Raw genomic sequence first — 25,052 nt, forward strand, 5'->3', positions numbered from 1 at the left:
TTTTGCAGAAAAAGCAACACATCATCCGCATAGAGACTGATTTTATGTTCTATGTTCTTACATTTTATGCCCTTAATTGTTGTAGCCTGTCTAAATGCTGCTGCTAGAGGTTCGATAAAAATTGCATCCCTGTCTGGTGCCCCTCAGGAGACAGAAGCTGGAGGATGTCTGGTCATTTGTTCTGATACGAGCTGTTGGGGAATTGTATAATATTCTTATCCAGTTTATGAAAGAGTTTCCAAAACCAAATTTGTGTAAAGTTGCGAATAAAAATTTCCAGTTAACTCTGTCAAATGCTTTTTCTGCATCTAGAGATAATATTATGGCTTCGATGTTTTTATCGTATGAGTAGTCTATTAAATTAAGTAATCTACGAGTGTTTGTTGAGGAGTGCCGACCTTTTATGAAACCAGTTTGGTCAGGATGAATTAAGAGGGGGGTCATTTTCTCTAATCTCTTTGAAAGAGCTTTGCAGATTATTTTAAGGTCTACATTTAAAAGAGAAATTGGACGATAGCTTGAGGGAAATACAGGGTCTTTCTGCAGATGTTTAAAGACCTCAGCCTCCTGAGGAAGTACAGTCGGCTTTGGGCTTTTTTATACAGGTGCTCTGTGTTGCATGACCAGTCCAGTTTATTGTCCACCCACAGCCCGAGGTACTTGTACTTGTTGACCACCTCCACCTCCTCCCCATCTATCTGAACCGGCAGTGGACCTTCTCTGGACCTCCCGAAGTCCACAACCAGTTCCTTAGTCTTTGAGGTGTTGAGTTGCAGGTGGTTTGTGTGACTCCATGCGACAAAGTTCCTCACCAGACTTCTGTACTCCTCTTCCTGATCATCCCAGATACACCCCATGATGGCCGTGTCATCTGCATCTGTTTAAGCCCTTTGTGAAAAAACCTGCTCACCAGAGGGAAGGTTTGTTGTCAGTAGAGAAATGCAACCAACATAATAAAACTTTCTCATTCATTCATGTAAAATTGTGTTTTTCATACAGGTAAAGACATATCCTCCCACTCTGATGCCTGATTCCATTTAATCCTGCTTTTGATGCTTAGAGTAATGAGACACAAATGTTTGAATAATTGTTTATGGAAAAAATGAAACTAAACTTATAAATTACTGCAGTTTTAGAAAATTTACAGGCAAATAGCAAAATAAACACATCTATGTACATCATTTCAAAACTTTGAACAAAAGATAAAATAAAACTGAAAGCCTTTCAAATGTTACAAATTCTGCTCTTTAAGCACTCACACAACTGCTTCCTCCTTTTAAACTGAGCAAACCGATAATTCTTATAGGGACGAAGCTTTTTCACAGAAGCAATGACCTGATGATTAAGTTTCCTTTTTGTTTACTCTATGGTAGCATAGAGGCTGCTGGGATCTGTGGAGGAAGCTTTCACAGTGGAGTAGGTAACTGTCTCATCACTCTCACATTTATCCCGAACCTGGAAGCACACAGACCACAGGATGTTTCACCACATGTAACACAACACAGTGAAAACATCATTTACTAATGCACCGATGAAGCCAGAAACATATCATATGCATTACTTTATTTTCACTGTTAGCCTTGTTGGTGTAGCTGATGGAGATGTAGGAAACACCATCTTCATGATCCGCCTACACAGTAAAGAAAACATGATTACTGCCCTCTGAGATGCAGGAGGATCTACACTGACCCGTCTCTGCCAACGATGTCAAAATTTGTTACCACTTCTTTTGGCTTAGTTTGACAGCAACAGTTCACTTCCCTTCAGTTTGAAATCTATCTCTTGCACAGTCTCATGTTGTAAAGTTAGTTTTATAATGTTGAAGAACAAATGCAAACAGCAGAAGTTGTGAGTTTGACCTTATTATTTTCTAAATGACTGAAGGATTTGAAGTCAAGCCTGAATAAATATATGCATTACATCAGTGCAACTTCCAGTTACTTTTGAGTGTTTAAACATCTGCAACAATCATAGATAGATAATGACATAAAACACATAAAATGCAACACAAAAGTCCAACTACCAGTACCATAGGGTCTTTTTTGTGACCAGAAAGGACTTTGCACATAGGCTGAGGTCATTTTTGGAGTTAATAATTATAAAATCAAAGCAAAAATGAATTTTGCACCCTCTTTTTTCTTTTCTTGATCTTTTGCTGCACCAACCACTGCATCACTTCTGATCTAGAATTAAAATGTTTAGTAAAGATTATTTTTAAACTCACATTTTCATTGGCTTGTGTTTTGGTCCCTGAAAAGAAAAGAAAAACAGGATTACACACTTGACCACAGAGAAGATTCAGCTTTAATATTTAATGTGGGATTTTCTCTCACCTCTCTTCAGTACAATCAGTTTCACAGCAAAGATTAAAAGTGCTGCTGAAATAACAGCCACGAGGATGTACGGCCACACCAGAGCTGCACCTGAACACAAATATCTGAAGCTTTTCATTTACTGTTCAATGTCTAAGAGGTAGAAAAGTTGCAAATATGACATGCATGTGACTTAACAAAAAACTATTCAATCATTGCTTTGAACCCCCCCCCCCCAAAAAAAAAAAACAAAAAAAAAAAGAAAAATCACCTGGGTCATCAGTCTGTGATGTTGTTCTTGATGTTCTTGTTGTTCTTGTTGTTGTTACTTTTCTTGTTGTTGTTGTTGTTGTTGCTGATGTTACTGTATCTGTCACAGGCTGGGTCTCCGACCCAGCACTTTGAGCTTTCTTTGTATTGTTCTCATTTTTTGAGATGTTGTTAGTTTTGTGGTATTTCCTATTTGCCTTTAGTTTAGGCAGTTATTGTTCCTGGGTTTTCTGTTTGAGTTCTTGCATTATTCATCACGTATTTGGTATGTTAAGTTTGTATTGTCATGTCTAGTTTTAGTGTTTCCTGTTTTATTCTGACAGTGTCATGTGTTCTTTGGTCATTGTATTTAGTTTCACTCCTCCTGGTCCTGTCATTAGATTCATGTCAGTCAGCTGTTTCCTCATGTGTCGCCACTTCCCCTGATCACCTCATGTCTGTATTTAAGCCTTTTGTTTTCTTCATGCCATTGTCAGTTCGTCTGTTTATTCTCACCAGAGTCATAGCCTGTTTATTTTTCCACCTCGGTCATAGTTATAGTTTTTGGTCTTAGTACCTTTAGTGTTTTGTTTCTTAGTGTTTTGTCAGTTCAGTGTTTTGCTTCTTAGTGTTTTGCCTGTTTGCTTTGGTCTCTTGGTTCATTTCCTGCCGTCATCGCAATAAAGGTTCACTTTTCTGTTAATCATTACTATTCCTCGTCATCATCTGCTTTTGGGTCCTGTTTCCGCACACATCGGCGCACCCCGCCGTGACAGAACGAACTGACCAGTCATGGACCCAGCGGATTCTGCTCTCACCGAGTGTCTGGAGGAGACTGCTCGGATCCAAGCGATCCTCGACCGCTTCTTTACAGCGCCCGATTTGAAGAGCAAGCTAGTAATGATCAACGCTGCTGAAGCTATTATGGAGAGGGATCCCCGCCTTCTCCAGCTCCCGGACTCACCTGCCATCGTTGATGCCTTTACGAGGATAAAGGAGATGCTGCAGGCCCAGGGACTGTCGAGTCAGGAAATGGCTTCCAGCACCCACCAGTCACAACAACCCCACAATCAGTCATCTCCATTGCTGCCTCCGGAACCTGAGTGTGTTCGTGTCGGTTCGCTGAGATTCGCCGCAGCGTCACCACCTCTCAGCTCACCAGTTTCCACGCCCTCATCACAGTCTCGCCATACTCCTGTCACAGTTCAGCGCGAGGAAGCGCCGCACACCATAGACTTGGACGACAACGAGCGCCAGTCTATATTCTGCGCTCTCTTGGAGGAGGAGCTCCGGTGGAAGCCGTGGCTCATTCCGGAGCACGAGCACTCTTTCCGGGGAACTCGACTGGCTCTCGGGGGACCTCGGAGTTACCAGGGACTTCCACCCATCGCTCCGCCGTCTTCCACTCCTAAGAAAAAGCGGCGTGCGCGCCACCGACGCTCCGTATCACAAACGCAAGTGAGTGATTACATTTTGGCTCCTCATGTTTTCTCTCAGGAAGTTGTTGAAATTGACACTACTTTTCCGGTTAATGAGCCCGGCTATACAGAGACTGTTTGCCCTGGAAAAGCTAGCCATCAGGCTCAGCTAAGCTGCTGTGGTACTGCTATCCAGGCCGGTCTGGAGCCAGAGACGGGGGTACAGCTGGTGCGGCCAATTTCAGTGTCAGCCGGAGGGCCCGGGGAGCCCGTCCGGCCTCATGCTTCATCTGCTGGAGGTTCAGGAGAACCCAGCCAGCCTCATGTTTCGTTTGCTGGAGGTTCAGGAGAACCCAGCCAGCCTCATGCTTCGTCTGCTGGAGGTTCAGAAGAATCCAGCCAGCTTCATGTCTCGTCTGCTGGAGGTTCAGGAGAACCCAGCCAGCTTCATGTCTCGTCTGCTGGAGGTTCGGGAGAACCCAGTCAGCTTCATGTCTCGTCTGCTGGAGGTTCGGGAGAACCCAGCCAGCTTCATGTCTCGTCTGCTGGAGGTTCAGGAGAACCCAGCCAGCTTCATGCTTCGTCTGCTGGAGGTTCAGGAGAACCCAGCCAGCTTCATGCTTCATCTGCTGGAGGTTCAGGAGAACCCAGCCAGCCTCATGTTTCGTTTGCTGAAGGTTCAGGAGAACCCAGCCAGCCTCATGCTTCGTCTGCTGGAGGTTCAGAAGAATCCAGCCAGCTTCATGCTTCATTTGCTGGAGGTTCAGGAGAACCCAGCCAGCTTCATGTCTCGTCTGCTGGAGGTTCGGGAGAACCCAGCCAGCTTCATGTCTCGTCTGCTGGAGGTTCGGGAGAACCCAGCCAGCTTCATGTTTCGTCTGCTGAAGGTTCAGGAGAACCACATCAGCCTCGCCATGTCCAGCCTCACGCCACGTCTGCTGGCGGGCCCGAGGAGCCCGTCCAGCCTCACGCCACGTCTGCTGGCGGGCCCGAGGAGCCCGTCCAGCCTCACGCCACGTCTGCTGGCGGGCCCGAGGAGCCCGTTCAGCCTCACGCTTCGTCAGCTGGAGGGCCTGAGGAGCCCGTCTGGCCACCTTCTGCTTCACCACCTGTGGCTGCCTCACTGTCACCTGGTTCTGCCTCTGCTACGCCAGGACCAGCTCCAGCCTGTGCTTCGTCAGCCGCAGCTCCAGCCTGTGCTTCGTCAGCCGCAGCTCCAGCCTGTGCTTCGTCAGCCGCAGCCTCAGAGTCTTCGTCCTCGCCTGGTCCGGCTTCAGCCTCAGAGTCTTCGTCCTCGCCTGGTCCGGCTTCAGCCTCAGAGTCTTCGTCCTTGCCTGGTCCGGCTTCTGCATCAGCTGCTCCTGCTCCACCTGGTCCGGCTCCGGCATCAGCTGCTCCTGCTCCACTTGGTCCGGCTCCGGCTTCAGCCTCAGAGTCTTCGTCCTCGCCTGGTCCGGCCTCGGCTTCAGCCTCAGAGTCTTCGTCCTCGCCTGGTCCGGCTTCTGCATCAGCTGCTCCTGCTCCACCTGGTCCGGCTCCGGCTTCAGCCTCAGAGTCTTCGTCCTCGCCTGGTCCGGCCTCGGCTTCAGCCTCAGAGTCTTCGTCCTCGCCTGGTCCGGCTTCTGCATCAGCTGCTCCTGCTCCACCTGGTCCGGCTCCGGCTTCAGCCTCAGAGTCTTCGTCCTCGCCTGGTCCGGCTTCTGCATCAGCTGCTCCTGCTCCACCTGGTCCGGCTCCGGCTTCAGCCTCAGAGTCTTCGTCCTCGCCTGGTCCGGCTTCTGCATCAGCTGCTCCTGCTCCACCTGGTCCGGCTCCGGCTTCAGCCTCAGAGTCTTCGTCCTCGCCTGGTCCGGCCTCGGCTTCAGCCTCAGAGTCTTCGTCCTCGCCTGGTCCGGCTTCTGCATCAGCTGCTCCTGCTCCACCTGGTCCGGCTCCGGCTTCAGCCTCAGAGTCTTCGTCCTCGCCTGGTCCGGCCTCGGCTTCAGCCTCAGAGTCTTCGTCCTCGCCTGGTCCGGCCTCGGCTTCAGCCTCAGAGTCTTCGTCCTCGCCTGGTCCGGCTTCTGCATCAGCTGCTCCTGCTCCACCTGGTCCGGCTCCGGCTTCAGCCTCAGAGTCTTCGGCCTCGCCCGGTCCGTCCTCGTCAGAGTCTTCGGCCTCGCCCGGTCCGGCCTCGTCAGAGTCTTCGGCCTCGCCCGGTCCGGCCTCGTCAGAGTCTTCGGCCTCGCCCGGTCCGGCCTCGTCAGAGTCTTCAGCCACGCCCGGTCCGGCCTCTGCCTGTGCTTCTGCTACGCCCGGTCCGGCCTCTGCCTGTGCTTCTGCTACGCCCGGTCCGGCCTCTGCCTGTGCTTCTGCTACGCCCGGTCCGGCCTCTGCCTGTGCTTCTGCTACGCCTGGTCCGGCCTCAGCCTCTGCTTCTGCTACGCCTGGTCCGGCCTCTGCCTGTGCTTCTGCTACGCCTGGTCCGGCCTCAGCCTCTGCTTTAGCGTCACCTGGTCCTGTGCCCTCCAAGCCTCGGCCGGTACGCCTGACACTTGGGCACCGCCGCCGCCTTCCGCACGGCCGGCCACCTGAACTGTTTCTACGCCGTTGCCGTCCGCACGGTCGGCCGCCTGAACTGTTTCTACGCCGTTGCCGTCCGCACGGTCGGCCCCCTGAACGGTTTCCATGTCGCCACCATTGCCGTCCGCACGGTCGGCCCCCTGAACGGTTTCCATGTCGCCACCATTGCCGTCCGCACGGACGGCCCCCGGAACTGTTCGACCATGGACTTCTGTGCCGTCGGCCTCCGGGCCGGCCCCCTGATCACATGAACTATGATTTTCTGGACCGTCACCCTCCGGGTCGGCCCCCTGAGGAGTCATGAACTGTTCCCTGCGCTCCTGTGATTTTGATGGACGTTTTGTTTTTGGTTTTTTTTGGCCTTGTTTCTTAAAGTCAGAGTTAGATATGTGACTTGTGGAGCAGGGAAATTATTTTACTGCTATTGTTAAATAATCATCATTACCATTGCATTAATAATAGAATCTGCAGCATTAATATTGTATTCAGAGGTTTAAACAGTGTGTGTGTTTTAGAAAGAATAAGTTGCAGGCTGACAGGAAGTTGCAGAGAGTTTGCAGAAGGGAAAGCAGAAGTGAAAGCAGAGTCTAAGTTATTCTGAGCAGGTTAGATGAGGCTATTTGAATTACTAGGTTATTCAAATTGTCTGTTATACTTTTATATTCTTTTATTAAGCTCTTAGTAGAGGTTCTTGATTAAAACATTTATTCAACATAGTACATGTAGTTTCAGTTAGGTTATTACACATAAGGATGAGCCTCTGGTCTGGTAAAAGGTCAGAAGTGCAACGGGTGAGATGAGAGGGCATGTAGGGTCAACACATACACACACACACACACACACATTAGTAGACTCATTTATAGGTGAGAAGTTGGTCATGTTTGTCTCTGGAAAGAGGAACAGCGTCTGGCAGGATGTGGGGCTCGTGTTCCAGACGAGACGAAGACAACGTTCTTTTAAACTGTGTTAAAACTCATTGTGATTTTGATTTGACGTATGTATATATCCTGTCTGTGACGTATGAAGGGGCGTCATTAATTCAGACCCTGATGCTATAAAAATCTGTGTATGCTTTGAGTAAGTCGAAGATCAAGTGCTGTCTGCGTACAGACTGGTCTTCCCACGCGTGTATTCATTAAAATCATTGTTTGACCAAGATCTTCTGGACCTGGTTGTTTGTACTCTCCTTCCTCAATGTTTGAACCTTAACAGACTGTATGATGACTTTATAAAAGTAACAGCAGCAGAGCAGGACGACTGTAATGTTTTTAAATTTGAGTAATCTCTATTCAGACCTCCACTGTCATGGATCCACTTCAGTTTGTGTTTACACCGTTCATATGTCCACACAGAGCAGTTTAAAGTCACTTGATCAGTGTTCTTCTGTTCAGTCACTGGTGAAGATTCGAAGAAAAAAGCAAACAAACAAACATTTAAAAAAAAAAAAAATGTAAGGTGTTAGCATATTGTTTAGTTGTTCACAGCTTGTAAGTACTGGTGGTCTGGTGTGGTGTAAATACTCACTGATGACATCAGACAGATAAACCACAGCATCTGGACCTTGCTGTTTCCCTGGATTGCCTCTAAACTGTCTGCAGGTGTAACGACCAACATCCTCAGCTGTGACCTTCTTTATAACCAGTGAGCATTCTGCTGTAACACTCAGTCTGTCTGATTTGGCCTTTTCTTTGATCTGTCCATGATTAACCAGCTCTACTGCTGGTGTGCTTCTTGATTCAATGAAGTGCTTCTTCAGAGCTTCATGTCTGGTTTATCAACCCTTCTTGCTTATGTGTGAACATTCTCACCAGCTCTTGTCCAGATGTTGATGACCACAACAGCTGCTATAAGTGCTGCTAAACCCAGAGGCACTATGATGAGCCTGTACCAGCATGAGCCTGGAGACAGAGCATGAAAAGCATGAAAATAATATTTTAAATGTCATTTTCTGATTGTTTTTGTTTTTTAATGTAGATGAATACAGAGGAAAAAAAACATGTATCTGAAATTAAAACATTTCATTCTAAAATATAGAAATATTGAAAAAAAAAAAGCTGAATATTGTTGATTACCTTGTAATTTTGTTGAATCATCCATGATTTCCAGCTCTTTTGTTGTGTTTCCAGTTGTAGTTTCTGATTTTATTGTTGTTGCAGTATTTGATTTCTCACCTGAATAAAATTCAGTGGACCTTTCATTAGGAAACTAAATTCAGTCAATTACAGTTTTTTCTGAATGCTGAAACCCTAACTGTGATTCCTGTAGCACAATCTCTAAAACTATTCAGACTTATAGCAAAACCACTCACTGAGTTTGCAAAACTAAAAGCACAAAAACTGCTTTGCACTCAGTTTGCAATTTTGTAACACACACTTTGCAAAACTGTAGGCACAACTCACTGCACAACACTCAATTACCAAATTTCCAACACACTCCTAGCAAAAGTATACACATGTATGGCTATCATTAACACTAATTTGCCAACTGTCTGGCACACTTTCACATGTGAAAACTTTTTTAGATAATTAGTCCACTTTGCAATCAGCCTAAGCACTATAATACAGGTAAGCTGTGTGTGCGGAGTACAATGGAGGGAGCAGAAAGAGTGAGAAGTAGAGGAGGCCGAGGAAGAGGACGTGGAGGTGAAGAAGTAGAATGAAGAGGACGACAAGGACAAGGAGGAGCAAGAGGAAGACGAGGAGGGGGGAGAGGAAGATGAGGAGAGGGGGAGAGGAAGGGTAGGAAGAGTAAGAAATAGAATTGCTGATGACATCAGAGCTACAATAGTGGACCATGTAATCAACCGTGGAATGACCCTGAGGGTAGCTGGCCAACGGGTCCAGCCTAACTCGAGCCGCTACACTGTAGCAAGTACCATAAGGACATCTTGAAATGAGAATCGGTTAGTACAGTCACTTCGCACAAAGATTTGTAGCACTGCCATATGCCAATGAGAAACACACCAATACCATTGATGTAAAAATACTGAAATTGTTACTTTACAGAATTGCTAGATGACCAGATGCTGGGGGCAGAGGAAGCATGTTCACTGCAGACCAAGTAACCCATATAGTCATTATGGCGATTGCAAATAATCCTATACTTGGAAATAAACACTTGTGTTTGTTTTGATGTGTTTGAATAAACACCAGTACTTGAAGTTTGGCTCCCTCTATGCTTATGGATCTATGACAGAAGTATGAGCTCAAACTGACATAGCTTACCTTGTGCACAGAGAAAGCAAAAGCCAGATGTGTTTTGTATTCATACCATCAGTGTGCAGTTGGTGCATTGTGTGCTTAGTAGATGATGGCCTGTGTGTACTGTTTGATACGGAAACACCATTTTTACGAAGGTGTGAAGAGTTAATCTAGCTGTGTTTGCTTTTACAAGAGAACTACAATGTTTTGATTATTGGGTGACAGGTTTTCTTATTTGTGTGAAGAGTTTTGCAAAATTAGCCAATAGTTACAAAAAATGTGCTTAAGAAATCAGAAAAAACTGTAAAGCTTCAGATCAATAAAATGAGCGGATATTTTAGGTAATTAGTCAGATTAATGCAAAGTTATTTTGAAAGGTTCTTCAGAATCTCTCCTGGTTTCTGATGACTGAGCGCTGAAGGTAAAAAGCTGCTCTTTTTTTCCTTCTGTTGTTACGCTACAGTTAAAGTCATAAGTTGATATATGAGTGATGCATCATTCAGAAATGTCACAGTAGCAGAGCAGAAGACTCCGATGTTTTTAAATTTGAGTAATCTCTATCCAGAGCTTCACTGATATGGATCCACTTCACTTTGTGTTTGCACCGTCCATATGTCCACACAGAGCAGTTTAAAGTCACCTCAACAGCTTTCTTGTGTTCAGTCACTGGTGAAGATGAAATTCAAGAGAAATACCAAATAAATATAAGTTTCCTTTTTTCAAAATGTAACTTGTCAGCATGTTGTTCTAACAGGATGGTTTGAGCTCAAAAATATAGTGTTGCAAATACTCACTACTAACAACAGACAGATAAACCACAGCATCTGGACCTTGCGGTCTCCCTGGATTGCCTCTAAACTGTCTGCAGGTGTAACGACCAACATCCTCAGCTGTGACCTTCTTTATAACCAGTGAGCATTCTGCTGTAACACTCAGTCTGTCTGATTTGGCCTTTTCTTTGATCTGTCCATGATTAACCAGCTCTACTGCTGGTGTGCTTCTTGATTCAATGAAGAGCCAGTTGATAGCGTTACAGTTGTGATGATTCTTCATCACATTTTCACAAGGCAAAGTGACTTTATCTCCATCTCTGACAGTGAAGGAGAGTGAAAGATCTCCACTTAGTGTTCCTGAGAACACGACAAAGAATCAAAAAGGTAACACTGCATGTCAGAGCACAGATAATTTTGCACAGTTATGCACACATGTATGCATTTGTATCTTTTTCATTTTCACTAGTGCACTGAGCTGGAAATGTTTTTAAATCTTTCTCTTATACACATGTTGGATGTATCCTTACCAACTGAAGCACAGGTACAGCAATAAAAACACTTTAAGCTAAATCGATTTAACCATCATTTCTCATAGTCTCTCTTTTCTCACTTTCTTCTTGAGCTTCTGAAAAATAAGTGTATCAGCTTCCCTGTTATTAGTGAGGTAATACATTCATAGAACTCAGAATCTGCTGAGATGATAATAATAATAATGTCCTCAGTGTAAACTTTTGTAATCTCATTTATAAACGTATCTGTATTCCTACCTGTTAATTGAAGCATTAGTATCACTGATAAAAACATGTGAATCCATCTGAATTCAGCCATCATGCTTCTCGGTATTTCTCCTTCCTGTTTCTCACAGTAATGACAGTCGCAGACTTTAAAGTTGTGCTCCCTGTGGCGGTTCCTGTGGTTGTTATCTCACTATCTCACGCTAACTGTTCAGGAAGTCCTTTCTCTGACAATTTCTGTTGTTTATAAAATGGCTGGGGAACGAAACAATATTAAAGAGGTCAAAGGTCACTGCAGGCCATCAAACCCTGTAAAACTAAAACGAGCACGTAGAACAGACAGCCGAATGTTGCTCAGTGACTTATGATAATCCCACTGTCCGTTTGTGAAGGTAAGATTACGTCTTCTTGCTCTGATACTTGTTGGTCCCTCACTGTGTCTGTGAAGTGTTGTTTTTCTGAGAAGTGAAGGGGCAGAGTTGGTGAGAATGTAGAAGTGTTACCGTCAGAAACAGACGCTTCACACACTAAATGTCCTTTAGACATTTAAACTAAGTGTAACAGCAAACTGTTCTCACAGCTGAGGGTGTTGGTTATTACACTTTCAGAAAGTTCAACATATTGTTGTTTTTTTTTTGTGGCTCATGCCTATGTTATTAATAGTAAACATTTCAATCATATAATTTTCAGCTCAGACTGTCTCATTAAAACACAAACTGGAAGATTACTGTAAATTTCATTCTCTCTTTTTTTATTCGTGACTGAAAGTAAGGCCAACAGGGTAGAAACATTAATCTGCATAGATGTGCAGAGGCAACAAACTCACAGGCTCAACTGTTGTCACTTCATTGGTACATCATTTCTTCCTCATTACATCTTATTTAAGTGTCTCTTTCTGAGAACTGAAGGGGAAGTGCTTTGGTGCAAATGTGGATACGACAGCCCCAGCATAACTCTGCAGGTTTTAACCTCTAATGACGACCAGACACAGGTCAAAAAACCACAGAGTGTCTTTTAGATATTTTAAAGCTGCAGAAGATGAATGATTCTTTATGTTTAAACATTTCAGTATCCAATTATGCTTTTTAGTGGAAAAGTTTACTAGAAGTGGGACATGCAAAGTATAAATTATCACCTTCTATAATGAATGAACCAGTTTACAAGAGATTTATTTTCAGTAGAGCAATGCAATCCACAGAATGAAATGTTCACACTCCCCAATGAAAGCCTTGACATGAGATAGGATACACAAAGCTGCCACATAAACACTGCAGACAGTCCAAATGAGTTGTTTCAGATATCACAGATGAAGTCATGCTTCCTCTAACTTCCTCAGAGGTCACTTGTCCTTGTATAGATGGAGATAAGCTTTTGGGCAGTGCTTTGAGTCTTTAAGTTATTCCTTTAAATATGTTATGTAATAGGATTATCATTTGGTTACCTTAAGTTTAGTTTATGTTTTACTTAAGTCATCTGTGTTAGTCTGTCATGTTTCTTGTCTTCTTGTTCATATTGTCAAGCTTGTGTTGCCATGTCTGGATTCCACTCTGTTTCTTGTTTTACTGTGAAAGTCCCTGTCCTATGTGCAGTGTTCCTTGTCTCGTTAGGTCTGATTTGTCCCAGCTGTGTTCCCACCTGTTCCACATCCCCTCATTATCTCTGTGTGTACTGAAGTCCTCTGTCCTACTTTGTTCAGTGTCAGGTTGTCTTTTGTCCTTTGCACCACCATGTTCCATCTATCATGTGTCACGTATCCACGTCATGTTTTGGGTTTTTTATGTTTATCTTTAATTCCCCCAGTTTAGGTTATTGTTTAGCATCACCTCTGCCTTTTGTTTTGCAATGTCTTACCAGCCTTAATAAACGTCTCGCTTTCTGTTAAGCTTGAGTTTTGTTTTAGAGTGTCTGCACTTGGGTTCACCTCCTTTATTCACACAGTCAGCTTTGCAGCCTGACTGTGACAGGCAGGTCTCAAAGTTGTGGCTGAATGGCATATTTAAATGTACTTTAAAGTCAAATAGAGAAGCTAACAGGATAGGGCAAAAATCCAATCCAAATTTACATTTGTAGTCATGAAAGCACAAACCAGTCACAGGATGCTGGGAAGGGTTGTCAAAGAGTTCAAAGGAGAGAAATGAACGAAGATAGGGTGTACTTATGGAACTGGGACAGGTAGAAGTGGTTGTTCTTAAAATAACATGAGAGTTAAAGACTGGAAACAAGACACCAAAAGTGACTGAAGTGAGAGATGCAAAACAGACTTTCTGCTTAGAATTTTTATTTATTTTAAAGATTGCATTATGTTCAAACCCATTAAAGATAACAGTGTGTGTGATTACATCATCATCAATCAAAACTCATTTGAGCGCAGACCAGATTCGACCACATACAAATGACTTTGTATCCAGGCTCAGGCTCATAAAACTAAGCTCAAAACTCTAAACTAACTTTCTGCAGCTGAAAAAGAAAGAAATGAAAAATGGCTTTGAAATCTATTACCCAAGTGCCAACAGGAGTGTTTTGGAAATAATAGTGAGAGCATGTTTTTCAAATTCAGAAATGATCAGCAAATGCAGATGTAAAAGAAAAATATTTGTATGTGTATTTCTTTTTACAACAACCATGCTGTACAGGAGGCTTCTGCAGAAAGAGAAAACAACATGTCAAACGTGTTTCTATTTTTGTGGTCCAGAAAACCACCAAAAGCTACCCCTGCCTGCTGAAAACTGATGAAAAACAATGTACACCTCCAAAAAACACAGTACAAGGAGAAAGAGCTTTTTACCGCTGATGCAGGCAGGTATTTTAGAAAAGTCACTGTGGTTCTAAAAAGATCATATCAAGATTTCAAATTGTTGTCCAAACTGTGACTAAGGCAAAAACAACGATTCTCTTTTTAAAAGCTTCTGCTCCTCGTGCAAATATAAAGCTTGTTGATGTGCTGATCAGTGAGATCTGATAGAAGCTGGAGGGTTGGTCAAGCTACTTCAGTAGACTGGACTTTTTCATTGTTCACCATCTTTACACACCTGTAAAATACAAAATCATAAACCCGTGCTTCTTCAGAGCTTCATGTCTGGTTTATCAACCCTTCTTGCTTATGTGTGAACATTCTCACCAGCTCTTGTCCAGATGTTGATGACCACAACAGCTGCTATAAGTGCTGCTAAACCCAGAGGCACTATGATGAGCCTGTACCAGCATGAGCCTGGAGACAGAGCATGAAAAGCATGAAAATAATATTTTAAATGTCATTTTCTGATTGTTTTTGTTTTTTAATGTAGATGAATACAGAGGAAAAAAAACATGTATCTGAAATTAAAACATTTCATTCTAAAATATAGAAATATTGAAAAAAAAAGAAGCTGAATATTGTTGATTACCTTGTAATTTTGTTGAATCATCCATGATTTCCAGCTCTTTTGTTGTGTTTCCAGTTGTAGTTTCTGATTTTATTGTTGTTGCAGTATTTGATTTCTCACCTGAATAAAATTCAGTGGACCTTTCATTAGGAAACTAAGTTCAGTCAATTACAGTTTTTTCTGAATGCTGAAACCCTAACTGTGATTCCTGTAGCACAATCTCTAAAACTATTCAGACTTATAGCAAAACCACTCACTGAGTTTGCAAAACTAAAAGCACAAAAACTGCTTTGCACTCAGTTTGCAATTTTGTAACACACACTTTGCAAAACTGTAGGCACAACTCACTGCACAACACTCAATTACCAAATTTCCAACACACTCCTAGCAAAAGTATACACATGTATGGCTATCATTAACACTAATTTGCCAACTGTCTGGCACACTTTCCCATGTGAAGTAGAGGAGGCCGAGGAAGAGGACGTGGAGGTGAAGAAGTAGAATGAAGAGGACGACAAGGACAAGGAGGAGCAAGAGGAAGACGAGGAGGGGGGAGAGGAAGATGAGGAGAGGGGGAGAGGAAGGGTAGGAAGAGTAAGAAATAGAATTGCTGATGACATCAGAGCTACAATAGTGGACCATGTAATCAACCGTGGAATGACCCTGAGGGTAGCTGGCCAACGGGTCCAGCCTAACTCGAGCCGCTACACTGTAGCAAGTACCATAAGGACATCTTGAAATGAGAATCGGTTAGTACAGTCACTTCGCACAAAGATTTGTAGCACTGCCATATGCCAATGAGAAACACACCAATACCATTGATGTAAAAATACTGAAATTGCTACTTTACAGAATTGCTAGATGACCAGATGCTGGGGGGAGAGGAAGCATGTTCACTGCAGACCAAGTAACCCATATAGTCATTATGGCGATTGCAAATAATCCTATACTTGGAAATAAACACTTGTGTTTGTTTTGATGTACTTGAAGTTTGGCTCCCTCTATGCTTATGGATCTATGACAGAAGTAGCTCAAACTGACATAGCCTACCTTGTGCACAGAGAAAGCAAAAGCCAGATGTGTTTTGTATTCATACCATCAGTGTGCAGTTGGTGCATTGTGTGCTTAGTAGATGATGGCTTGTGTGTACTGTTTGATACGGAAACACCATTTTTATGAAGGTGTGAAGAGTTAATCTAGCTGTGTTTGCTTTTGCAAGAGAACTACAATGTTTTGATTATTGGGTGACAGGTTTTCTTATTTGTGTGAAGAGTTTTGCAAAATTAGCCAATAGTTACAAAAAATGTGCTTAAGCAATCAGAAAAAACTGTAAAGCTTCAGATCAATAAAATGAGCGGATATTTTAGGTAATTAGTCAGATTAATGCAAAGTTATTTTGAAAGGTTCTTCAGAATCTCTCCTGGTTTCTGATGACTGAGCGCTGAAGGTAAAAAGCTGCTCTTTTTTTCCTTCTGTTGTTACGCTACAGTTAAAGTCATAAGTTGATATATGAGTGATGCATCATTCAGAAATGTCACAGTAGCAGAGCAGGAAGACTCCGATGTTTTTAAATTTGAGTAATCTCTATCCAGAGCTTCACTGATATGGATCCACTTCACTTTGTGTTTGCACCGTCCATATGTCCACACAGAGCAGTTTAAAGTCACCTCAACAGCTTTCTTGTGTTCAGTCACTGGTGAAGATGAAATTCAAGAGAAATACCAAATAAATATAAGTTTCCTTTTTTCAAAATGTAACTTGTCAGCATGTTGTTCTAACAGGATGGTTTGAGCTCAAAAATATAGTGTTGCAAATACTCACTACTAACAACAGACAGATAAACCACAGCATCTGGACCTTGCGGTCTCCCTGGATTGCCTCTAAACTGTCTGCAGGTGTAACGACCAACATCCTCAGCTGTGACCTTCTTTATAACCAGTGAGCATTCTGCTGTAACACTCAGTCTGTCTGATTTGGCTTTTTCTTTGATTTGTCCAAGATAAACCAGCTCTACTGATGGTGTGCCTCTTGAATCAGTGAAGAGCCAGACAGTAGTGTCACAGTTGTGATGATTGTTGATGAGATTTTCACAAGGCAAAGTGACTTTATCTCCATCTCTGACAGTGAAGGAGAGCAAAAGATCTCCACTATTTACTCCTGAGAACATGACAGAATCAAAAATGTTAACACTACATTTTTCAAGAGTGCATCAAACTCAGTTTTCATTGTTCACAGAAACACCACAGCTTTGTGTGCTAAATAAAAATGATATTACTAAAATTAAAAAGAGTTAGTTTTCAAATCCTAAGACGATGTACAGTGTAAAAATCATCCTTACCTCCAAACTGAAGCATGAGTACAAAGAACAGAAACATTTCTATCCATCTAAATGTAACCATCGTGTCTCTCAGTCTCTCCTTTCTTCTCAGGCTTCTAAAGCATAAGCGTGTCTTCTTCCTGTAGTTTTCGATCTATGACTTCCTCATTATGACTTTCAGCTTTCTTTCTCACATTTCTGCCATTATTCTTACACAACCAGACTGTCACAGCTTCCATGTTCCTCATTTATTAACAGCCAGTTGTTGTTAAAGTGACTCCTAAAATTAATCTCTTAGATAGTTAAGTAAGGTTTGGTTGTCCTGTCCACTTTACTTTATTTACTTCTGCAATATGAGAAACTGAATCATAATACTCAGAGTTTACGCACACCGCCAAACCAAAAGGGCTCGTATCAGACGCCACAGATACAATTGCAATGAGAAGCAGCACACACTTTGAAAACCATGTTTTTTCTTTTCCTTGTGTGGTGCAATAACAGTTTTCCTGCTGCGTCGAGCAGAGGGAGTAGCAGGAAATGCATCTTGAGTGGGTGAAACCCCTCTCTCCCATTTGTCCAATCGAAAAGTTTACAGAGACGAACAAATTTGCAGGATCATAAATCCCAAAGAGATGATTTTCACAAAGCACAGGGATTTAGAGGAGTGTTAATCACAGGATGTTTTCCATTGTGATTCTATATTGTTGAATACGGAATAATTAACTAATTCAGCTTTGAAACACACACTCAAACAGTTCTGAGATATAGATGTTTAAATGACTGCAAGCAGAAACAGCTGATGTAACATGTGACTTTTATTATGTCTGAGGATGTTAGATTATTTCTTCCACTGCTTCACATTTTGTTATAAAGAATATACAGCACCCCCTTCTGGATAAAGGGATTGCTACAGTAATAAATTCTGAACTTTGTCAAACTGGAGACAATTTATGGATAAAACATAGTGCAACATTCTGTGTTAGAAATGTAAATGAGCAGTATAATATCCTTTTTGTTAAACATGGAGAACTTAAGCCTATTAGAAACATTTTTACACAATCTGATACAAATAACAGGTTAAAAAGGGCCTGAGCGCAACCATAACCAGTGTAACGTAAGAAAGCTTGTATGAGCTGTAGCTGTTTCGTCAACACGTGTCTCTCACTGGTTTGTTAACGGCAGCATAGAGGCTGCTGGGATCACTGGAGGGTGCAGCAGAAGTGATGTGACTTTTCATGGTGATGTAGGTCACTGTGTCATCATCTTCATCATCATCATCTTGACCCACAACCTGAAAATGAATACACAAAAAACAAAATAATTAAGACCATAATAATGTAGGGTAAGGCAGATATGATAATAGTATTATAATCTTAATATTTATTCTTAACACTCAGATATCAACATTTACCTTGCTCTTTCATGGGAATTTTTATTGTTATTAACTGACATCACCTGAATAACCAACAGGACAGCTTACCTGAGCTTTACTGGTGGTGTTGTTAGTGTAGCTGATGGAGGAATAGGGAACAGCGTATTCAGATTCAGCCTGCACAGATACGACAACATAGAGACTGCTCAGTAATGCTTAGATTCAACATATGGGAGAACAAATACAAGTGGTGAGTAGGGATGGGTACCGGTGTCCGGTGCCATAAACGGTAGTAACCAGACCGAAAAGCAGCGCACATTTCGGTGCTTTATTTCGGTGCTTTTTTTTCCTGAGCTGTGATACACTTCTAGCCAATCATTTTACGTTTCCGAGGATAGTAGGCGGGCCCAGGTACGTACATTCTTTTAGAGCAGAGCTACAGATTACAGTTTTTTCTGAATGCTTAAACCCTAACTGTGATTCCTGTAGCACAATTTCTAAAACTATTCAGACTTATAGCAAAACCACTCACTGAGTTTGCAAAACTAAAAGCACAAAAACTGCTTTGCACTCAGTTTGCAATTTTGTAACACACACTTTGCAAAACTGTAGGCACAATTCACTGCACAACACTCAATTACCAAATTTCCAACACACTCCTAGCAAAAGTATACACATGTATGGCTATCATTAACACTAATTTGCCAACTGTCTGGCACACTTTCACATGTGAAAACTTTTTTAGATAATTAGTTCACTTTGCAATCAGCCTAAGCACTATAATACAGGTAAGCTGTGTGTGTAGAGTACAATGGAGGGAGCAGAAAGAGTGAGAAGTAGAGGAGGCCGAGGAAGAGGACGTGGAGGTGAAGAAGTAGGATGAAGAGGACGACAAGGACAAGGAGGAGCAAGAGGAAGACGAGGAGGGGGGAGAGGAAGCATGTTCACTGCAGACCAAGAAACCCATATAGTCATTATGGCGATTGCAAATAATCCTATACTTGGAAATAAACACTTGTGTTTGTTTTGATGTGTTTGAATAAACACCAGTACTTGAAGTTTGGATCCCTCTATGCTTATGGATCTATGACAGAAGTATGAGCTCAAACTGACATAGCCTACCTTGTGCACAGGGAAAGCAAAAGCCAGATGTGTTTTGTATTCATACCATCAGTGTGCAGTTGGTGCATTGTGTGCTTAGTAGATGATGGCTTGTGTGTACTGTTTGATACGGAAACACCATTTTTACGAAGGTGTGAAGAGTTAATCTAGCTGTGTTTGCTTTTGCAAGAGAACTACAATGTTTTGATTATTGGTTGACAGGTTTTCTTATTTGTGTGAAGAGTTTTGCAAAATTAGCCAATAGTTACAATAAATGTGCTTAAGCAATCAGAAAAAACTGTAAAAGGCCAGAAATGCGCTGTATTTGATAGCTTGCTGCGAGACCTCACACCGAGCACATCTACTGCGGGTGTGGTGCCTGTTGTCAGACCCGGAGTTAGCAACATCCCCAAAAACACGAAGAGTAGAGTCCTGGCCCCTAGCCCTGCCAGTGTAGCAGAAATGATGAGGATGATGATGGCAGCAGCAGCAGCCGTTCGTCTCTGCGTGAGTAGCTTAATGTTGTTCGTGTGTAATTTATGTTGAGTAGGCTAACCACGTTATTAAATTAATGCATGTAAGGTGAACTAGCAAACACCATCGTAGCTACATGCGGCTGTCTTCTTGTTTGATGGCAGATACTCCCTTCACTCTGGCCAAAAAGGCTAAAATGACCAAAGAAAAAGAGGGAAACGGCTAAACATGAGAGGTTTTTGGATAAAGTTTGTGTTTTTTCCATTGTTTAAGCACTGCTTCCAGCCAAGAGTGATACCATATATGCCCCATAGCTGCAGAAAAGGCTAACATTGTTATCTTTTTACAAAAAACCAGCTGAACATGAGAGGTTTTTGGACCAATTTTGTGTTCTCCATTCTTTAAGCACCGGTTTGAGCACCGGCACCGTTTCAAAAGTACCGATTTGGCACCGGTATCGGATAAAACCTAAACGATACCCATCCCTAGTGGTGAGTAAGTATTTGAGCTCACAGAGTCCTGAATGGTTCCTGGAGCAGACAGAGTCACTGCAGGGTTTAAACTGAGTTCCTGAAACAAATAAAACAGACAAAGAAGCCTCATAAACACAGCAGACTATAATCACATCAGTGAGAAAGACTGATTACTCGTATATAGCATGAAAGTGTTATAACTCACAGCATTTTCATTCATCTGTGATTTGTGTTCTGAAAAAGAGAAAAATCAATTCAAGCTTTTAGAATGAAAGTCCATCCTGGTTTCTGCAGTCTCCCTGGTGATGAAAGCTCAGTCTTGTGAAAGCTCTTACCTTTAACTCTCTTCCATATGATGCCTATGAAAGCACTCATTATGAGTACTGTTAACCCCAGCGCTACAACAATAAACTTCCACACACCTGAAGAAAAAGAAAAACATTAAACACATTATGTCTGCAGGTTCTTGTCTTTTTAAAATCCTGATGTATAAAAATCAAATGTGTTTTAGGTTGTATAAAATTACTCGGTTAAGATCATTGTATTTGCTTAAAATGACCAACAAAGAAATATTGTTCTGGTTATAATGTTATTTCACTGACAGAAATGTTTTTTAAAAAATAAGCTTTTTTATAAACTGGAACAGAAAATGAACAGCAGCCTCATTAAGCTGACTTCCCCTTTTCCTTCTTTCCATTAATACATCTCCACAGGATGTTTTCTTTTACAGCTTATTTTTGGGAACTTGCTGAAGTGAAGTAAGTGTATCGTGTATAAGAATCCAACGCTGACTGTTGGTAGGAGCGGGCTTCTGAAGTCTGTTAAATTGTGCTTCTTTTGCAGTGCTTTTCTACTTTACCTGACTTCAAAGCGCTTTATACAACTCGCCTTATTCACCCAATCATACAAGCACTTTTTCTATGATCATATCCCCCAAAAAAGTTCTTTGTTTGTTTATAACAGGATGAAGTTATTGTAAGGACTGAAATGTTTACGTATCCCTTCTCTGACCAGAAGATTGACTGAAGATAAACTCCTGCACGTTTCCACCATGTGCTACTTGGCACTTCAACATCTCAGAGTTCTTGGATGTGTAAATATGATCAGATGTTGCAAAGGTCACACTGCAGGCAGACTGTGACATCCTCAGGTCTTTGTTACCATAGAGCCACTTCACAGTGTATTTACATTCTTTATATGTGGACACAGAGCACTTCAATGTCACTGTGTCATCATCCTTATATTCAGTTACTGTTAAAAAAGAGAGAACAAGAATAACATTTACAGTAATCATCACTGTAGTTATAGTTATTGTAATGTTTCAGTTTGATGTTCTAATAATCTGAAAACATTATGATGGAAATACTCACGGTTAACAACAGACAGCTCAGCTACAGAGTCTGAACCTTCTTTTTGTCCTGATTTGTTGAACCTTCTGCAGGTGTACTGACCAACATCCTCAGCTGTGAGCTTCTTTATAACCAGAGAACATTTTGCTGTAACACTCAGTCTGTCTGATTTATTTTTGACCCCTTGGTGAATCTTCCCGTTTTCAAACAGTGTTACTACGGCTCTATTTGACTGACTTAAGAGCCAGGTAGTTCTGTCACATTTATCTTGATCATCTGTCACATTTTCACATGACAAAGTGACCTCACCTTCATCCCTGATAATAAACTCAGAGTAGTCAGCTGCTGCTGCTGTGAAGAAAAGAATAAAATCAATAATGTCAACAAACTAAGCTTTTGTAATCTCATTTTTAAACGTTTAAATATTCTTACCTGACAATTGAAGCATTAGTATCACTGATGAAAACATTTGAATCCACCTGAATTCAGCCATTCTCCGTCTTTCTCCTTCCTGTTTCTCACATTAAAAATTAATCTCTGAAATAGTCCTTCTTGTAGAGATGCTGTGTCCACTTCCTGTGATTTATGCTAATATTATGCTGATATAGAGGGCCAGGTGAAGAGGACAACTATCTGCTGTTGATGTCCAAGCTGTAACAGATAAGATGTTTTCTTTCTAGCTCTAACACGTGTTGGTTCCTCATTGCATTTCTGAAATAGTTTTTCCTCTGAGAAGAAAAAGGGAAGTCTTTTAGTAGGAATGTGAGTACATCAGCAGCAGAATTTTTAGCACTTAATGATGACCAAAAAGAGAAACACAGATCGTTTCCACACTCAGTGTCCTTTAGATATTTTAAAGCTGCAGGAGACCATCTGCATTCACTTTGGACTGTAATATATAAAAAGATCATTTGTGTGGATTCTCAGGACTGTTTGATGAAATGTAACTTAAAAGGTATATAGACAAGCTAATGGGACAAACCTTTCACTGGAACAGCTGGTACAACATGTGACTTTTATTATATTACTTTCACTGCAGATTAAACATCTTCACTGCTACACCAGTCTGTTAAAATGTGGGCTATATGCTTTCAAATCATGGCTGGATAAACGTTCTCAAACACTCTTTAATGTTTTTGTTAATTGATATGCTTTTAAAAATATAAAAATATTTTTTAATCAAGACAGTTACCATAACAGAGCAGGTAAACTAACTCTAGCCTCCAAACACGCTAAACGTCACTAATGTCTCACATATGAAAACTCGCTCTCTCTCTTTCTTTCGCTCGCCCGCTGTCCGTTGCGGGTGTCACCCCTAAAAACTTCCCCTTCTCCCTAAACAACCAAATGTCACATGTTGCCTTATCATTTTTTTTTTGATTGGCTGACATGGTAAACTGGTATATAGCTTGAACTCCGCACTTTTGACCCAAGTTGAAATGGAGACTCTGACGTGCTGCATCTTGTAGCTGTGTCCTCTTAAACTGGTCATGTGATTTTGACGCGTCCCGCGACCTCAGAGGGTTAAATTAGTTAAAATGAATTCACAGATGCAGAATTTGTTCTACAATTCATCATTTAAGTAGAATCCTTTATTTCAATGTGTGTGGCTCTTGTGGTCCTCCATACTTTACACCCATAATGGTAACAGGCAGTGGCGAGAACATAACTGCTAGCGACCATTTCAAATATCGTTAAAAAGAGTAAGTTACTTTGACCATTTTTAACGTAAGTTAAATACAAAAAATTCCCACTAAAACTCAAATTAAATGATGCCACAGTAAATAGCCCACAAAATGAAGATTTCCGTTGAACAGTAGTGCCTTTTATCCGTATGTTAAAAACCGGATAATTCTTTTAGGAAAAAACAACAACAAAACAACGTTAAATAAAGCTTACATTTCAAGCACTTACAGATTAATTCCTAAAGGCAAATTTAATATCGAAACAGCTGGTATTTCAGTGCTCTAATGGAAACTTGTTCATGTCACATAACATTGACATCCACTTCTTAACCCTCTTTATAAAAAGTACACACAATCTTTAAACCCTTGTTTAATATAATCACTCACCACTGTAGACGGTAGATTTTTCACTACATACAAGCTTAAATGAGAAGCTGAAGCGCAGTCGATGATCTTTTAAGGAGCGGGGTCAGATTGATGTACTGTTAACGTGGGGATGTGTCGTGAGGAGGTGCCGTTCACACGTCTGGAGTTTTTCTTTCTTTATCCTGAGTCAAGATTGTTCTACTTTAAGAGAGATGAGTGGATAACTGGATGGGAGACAGAAAGCCCGTCATCAGTTGCCTTTAAGGCTAGCTTCACATATAGCAACAGCAAATGGATGCTCTAATTCCCCTGCACAATGTTGCTGAAGTCAATAAAAATGGCAACAAGGCAAATTAATCACTGTGGAAAAAAAGAAAGACAAATTTATACCGTTATTGGAACAAACTATGGAAAATAAAAACATTTACAGTTTTTTCTGAATGCTTAAACCCTAACTGTGATTCCTGTAGCACAATCTCTAAAACTATTCAGACTTATAGCAAAACCACTCACTGAGTGTGCAAAACTAAAAGCACAGAAACTGCTTTGCACTCAGTTTGCAATTTTGTAACACACACTTTGCAAAACTGTAGGCACAATTCACTGCACAACACTCAATTACCAAATTTCCAACACACTCCTAGCAAAAGTATACACATGTATGGCTATCATTAACACTAATTTGCCAACTGTCTGACACACTTTCACATGTGAAAACTTTTTTAGATAATTAGTTCACTTTGCAATCAGCCTAAGCACTATAATACAGGTAAGCTGTGTGTGCGGAGTACAATGGAGGGAGCAGAAAGAGTGAGAAGTAGAGGAGGCCGAGGAAGAGGACGTGGAGGTGAAGAAGTAGGATGAAGAGGATGACAAGGACAAGGAGGAGCAAGAGGAAGATGAGGAGGGGGGAGAGGAAGATGAGGAGGGGGGAGAGGAAGATGAGGAGGGGGGGAGAGGAAGGGTAAGAAGAGTAAGAAATAGAATTGCTGATGACATCAGAGCTACAATAGTGGACCATGTAATCAACCGTGGAATGACCCTGAGGGTAGCTGGCCAACGGGTCCAGCCTAACTCGAGCCGCTACACTGTAGCAAGTACCATAAGGACATCTTGAAATGAGAGTCGGTTAGTACAGTCACTTCGCACAAAGATTTGTAGCACTGCCATATGCCAATGAGAAACACACCAATACCATTGATGTAAAAATACTGAAATTGTTACTTTACAGAATTGCTAGATGACCAGATGCTGGGGGCAGAGGAAGCATGTTCACTGCAGACCAAGTAACCCATATAGTCATTATGG

General features: G+C 41.9%; 3 protein-coding genes across 3 annotated transcripts; all 3 read right to left on the reverse strand.

Moving 5' to 3' along the window:
- Positions 1-1,359: 1,359 nt before the first annotated feature.
- Positions 1,360-11,342, reverse strand: LOC146617478 (uncharacterized). Its single transcript, XM_085373029.1, has 9 exons — positions 11,279-11,342; positions 10,636-10,868; positions 8,063-8,165; positions 7,753-7,932; positions 2,584-2,640; positions 2,334-2,423; positions 2,225-2,250; positions 1,562-1,630; positions 1,360-1,455 (listed from the first exon to the last, which is right to left on the reverse strand). The coding sequence occupies exons 1-9, from the start codon at positions 11,340-11,342 to the stop codon at positions 1,360-1,362; spliced, it is 918 nt and encodes a 305-aa protein (XP_085229155.1).
- Positions 11,343-14,343: 3,001 nt separating this feature from the next.
- On the reverse strand, positions 14,344-17,006 carry LOC146617479 (uncharacterized). Its single transcript, XM_085372196.1, has 4 exons — positions 16,946-17,006; positions 16,429-16,764; positions 14,629-14,727; positions 14,344-14,453 (listed from the first exon to the last, which is right to left on the reverse strand). Exons 1-4 carry the CDS (start codon positions 17,004-17,006, stop codon positions 14,344-14,346), a joined length of 606 nt encoding a protein of 201 aa, XP_085228322.1.
- Positions 17,007-18,071: 1,065 nt separating this feature from the next.
- LOC146617480 (uncharacterized) lies at positions 18,072-22,216 on the reverse strand. Its single transcript, XM_085372202.1, has 8 exons — positions 22,126-22,216; positions 21,715-22,044; positions 21,356-21,595; positions 20,680-20,766; positions 20,550-20,578; positions 20,385-20,441; positions 18,405-18,473; positions 18,072-18,215 (listed from the first exon to the last, which is right to left on the reverse strand). Exons 1-8 carry the CDS (start codon positions 22,184-22,186, stop codon positions 18,072-18,074), a joined length of 1,017 nt encoding a protein of 338 aa, XP_085228328.1. The 5' UTR covers positions 22,187-22,216.
- Between the last annotated feature and the right edge of the window lie 2,836 nt (positions 22,217-25,052).

Source organism: Diplotaxodon limnothrissa, linkage group LG15 (genome assembly GCF_057381915.1).
Source record: "Diplotaxodon limnothrissa isolate DT_005_m linkage group LG15, D_limnothrissa_male_GT1.1, whole genome shotgun sequence".
Classification (NCBI taxonomy): Eukaryota; Metazoa; Chordata; class Actinopteri; order Cichliformes; family Cichlidae; genus Diplotaxodon; species Diplotaxodon limnothrissa.

Bases quoted from the DNA above. Each gene is read 5' to 3' on its own strand.
- LOC146617480 (XM_085372202.1), bottom strand. From the start codon at position 22,186: ATGGCTGAATTCAGGTGGATTCAAATGTTTTCATCAGTGATACTAATG. The intron at 18,474-20,384 runs GTGAGCTCAAAT...GTATCTGTGCAG, and splicing joins CAGGAACCATTCAGGACTCT to GCTGAATCTGAATACGCTGT. The intron at 18,216-18,404 runs GTAAGCTGTCCT...ATTCATTTTCAG, and splicing joins ACACCACCAGTAAAGCTCAG to GTTGTGGGTCAAGATGATGA.
- LOC146617478 (XM_085373029.1), bottom strand. From the start codon at position 11,342: ATGATGGCTGAATTCAGATGGATTCACATGTTTTTATCAGTGATACTA. The intron at 2,251-2,333 runs GTGAGAGAAAAT...TTTTCTTTTCAG, and splicing joins ACTGATTGTACTGAAGAGAG to GGACCAAAACACAAGCCAAT. The intron at 1,456-1,561 runs GTAATGCATATG...GTGTGCTTCCAG, and splicing joins AGGCTAACAGTGAAAATAAA to GTTCGGGATAAATGTGAGAG.
- LOC146617479 (XM_085372196.1), bottom strand. From the start codon at position 17,006: ATGGTTACATTTAGATGGATAGAAATGTTTCTGTTCTTTGTACTCATG. The intron at 14,728-16,428 runs GTGAGTATTTGC...AATTTTATTCAG, and splicing joins TTATCTGTCTGTTGTTAGTA to GTGAGAAATCAAATACTGCA. The intron at 14,454-14,628 runs GTAATCAACAAT...CTCTGTCTCCAG, and splicing joins TGATTCAACAAAATTACAAG to GCTCATGCTGGTACAGGCTC.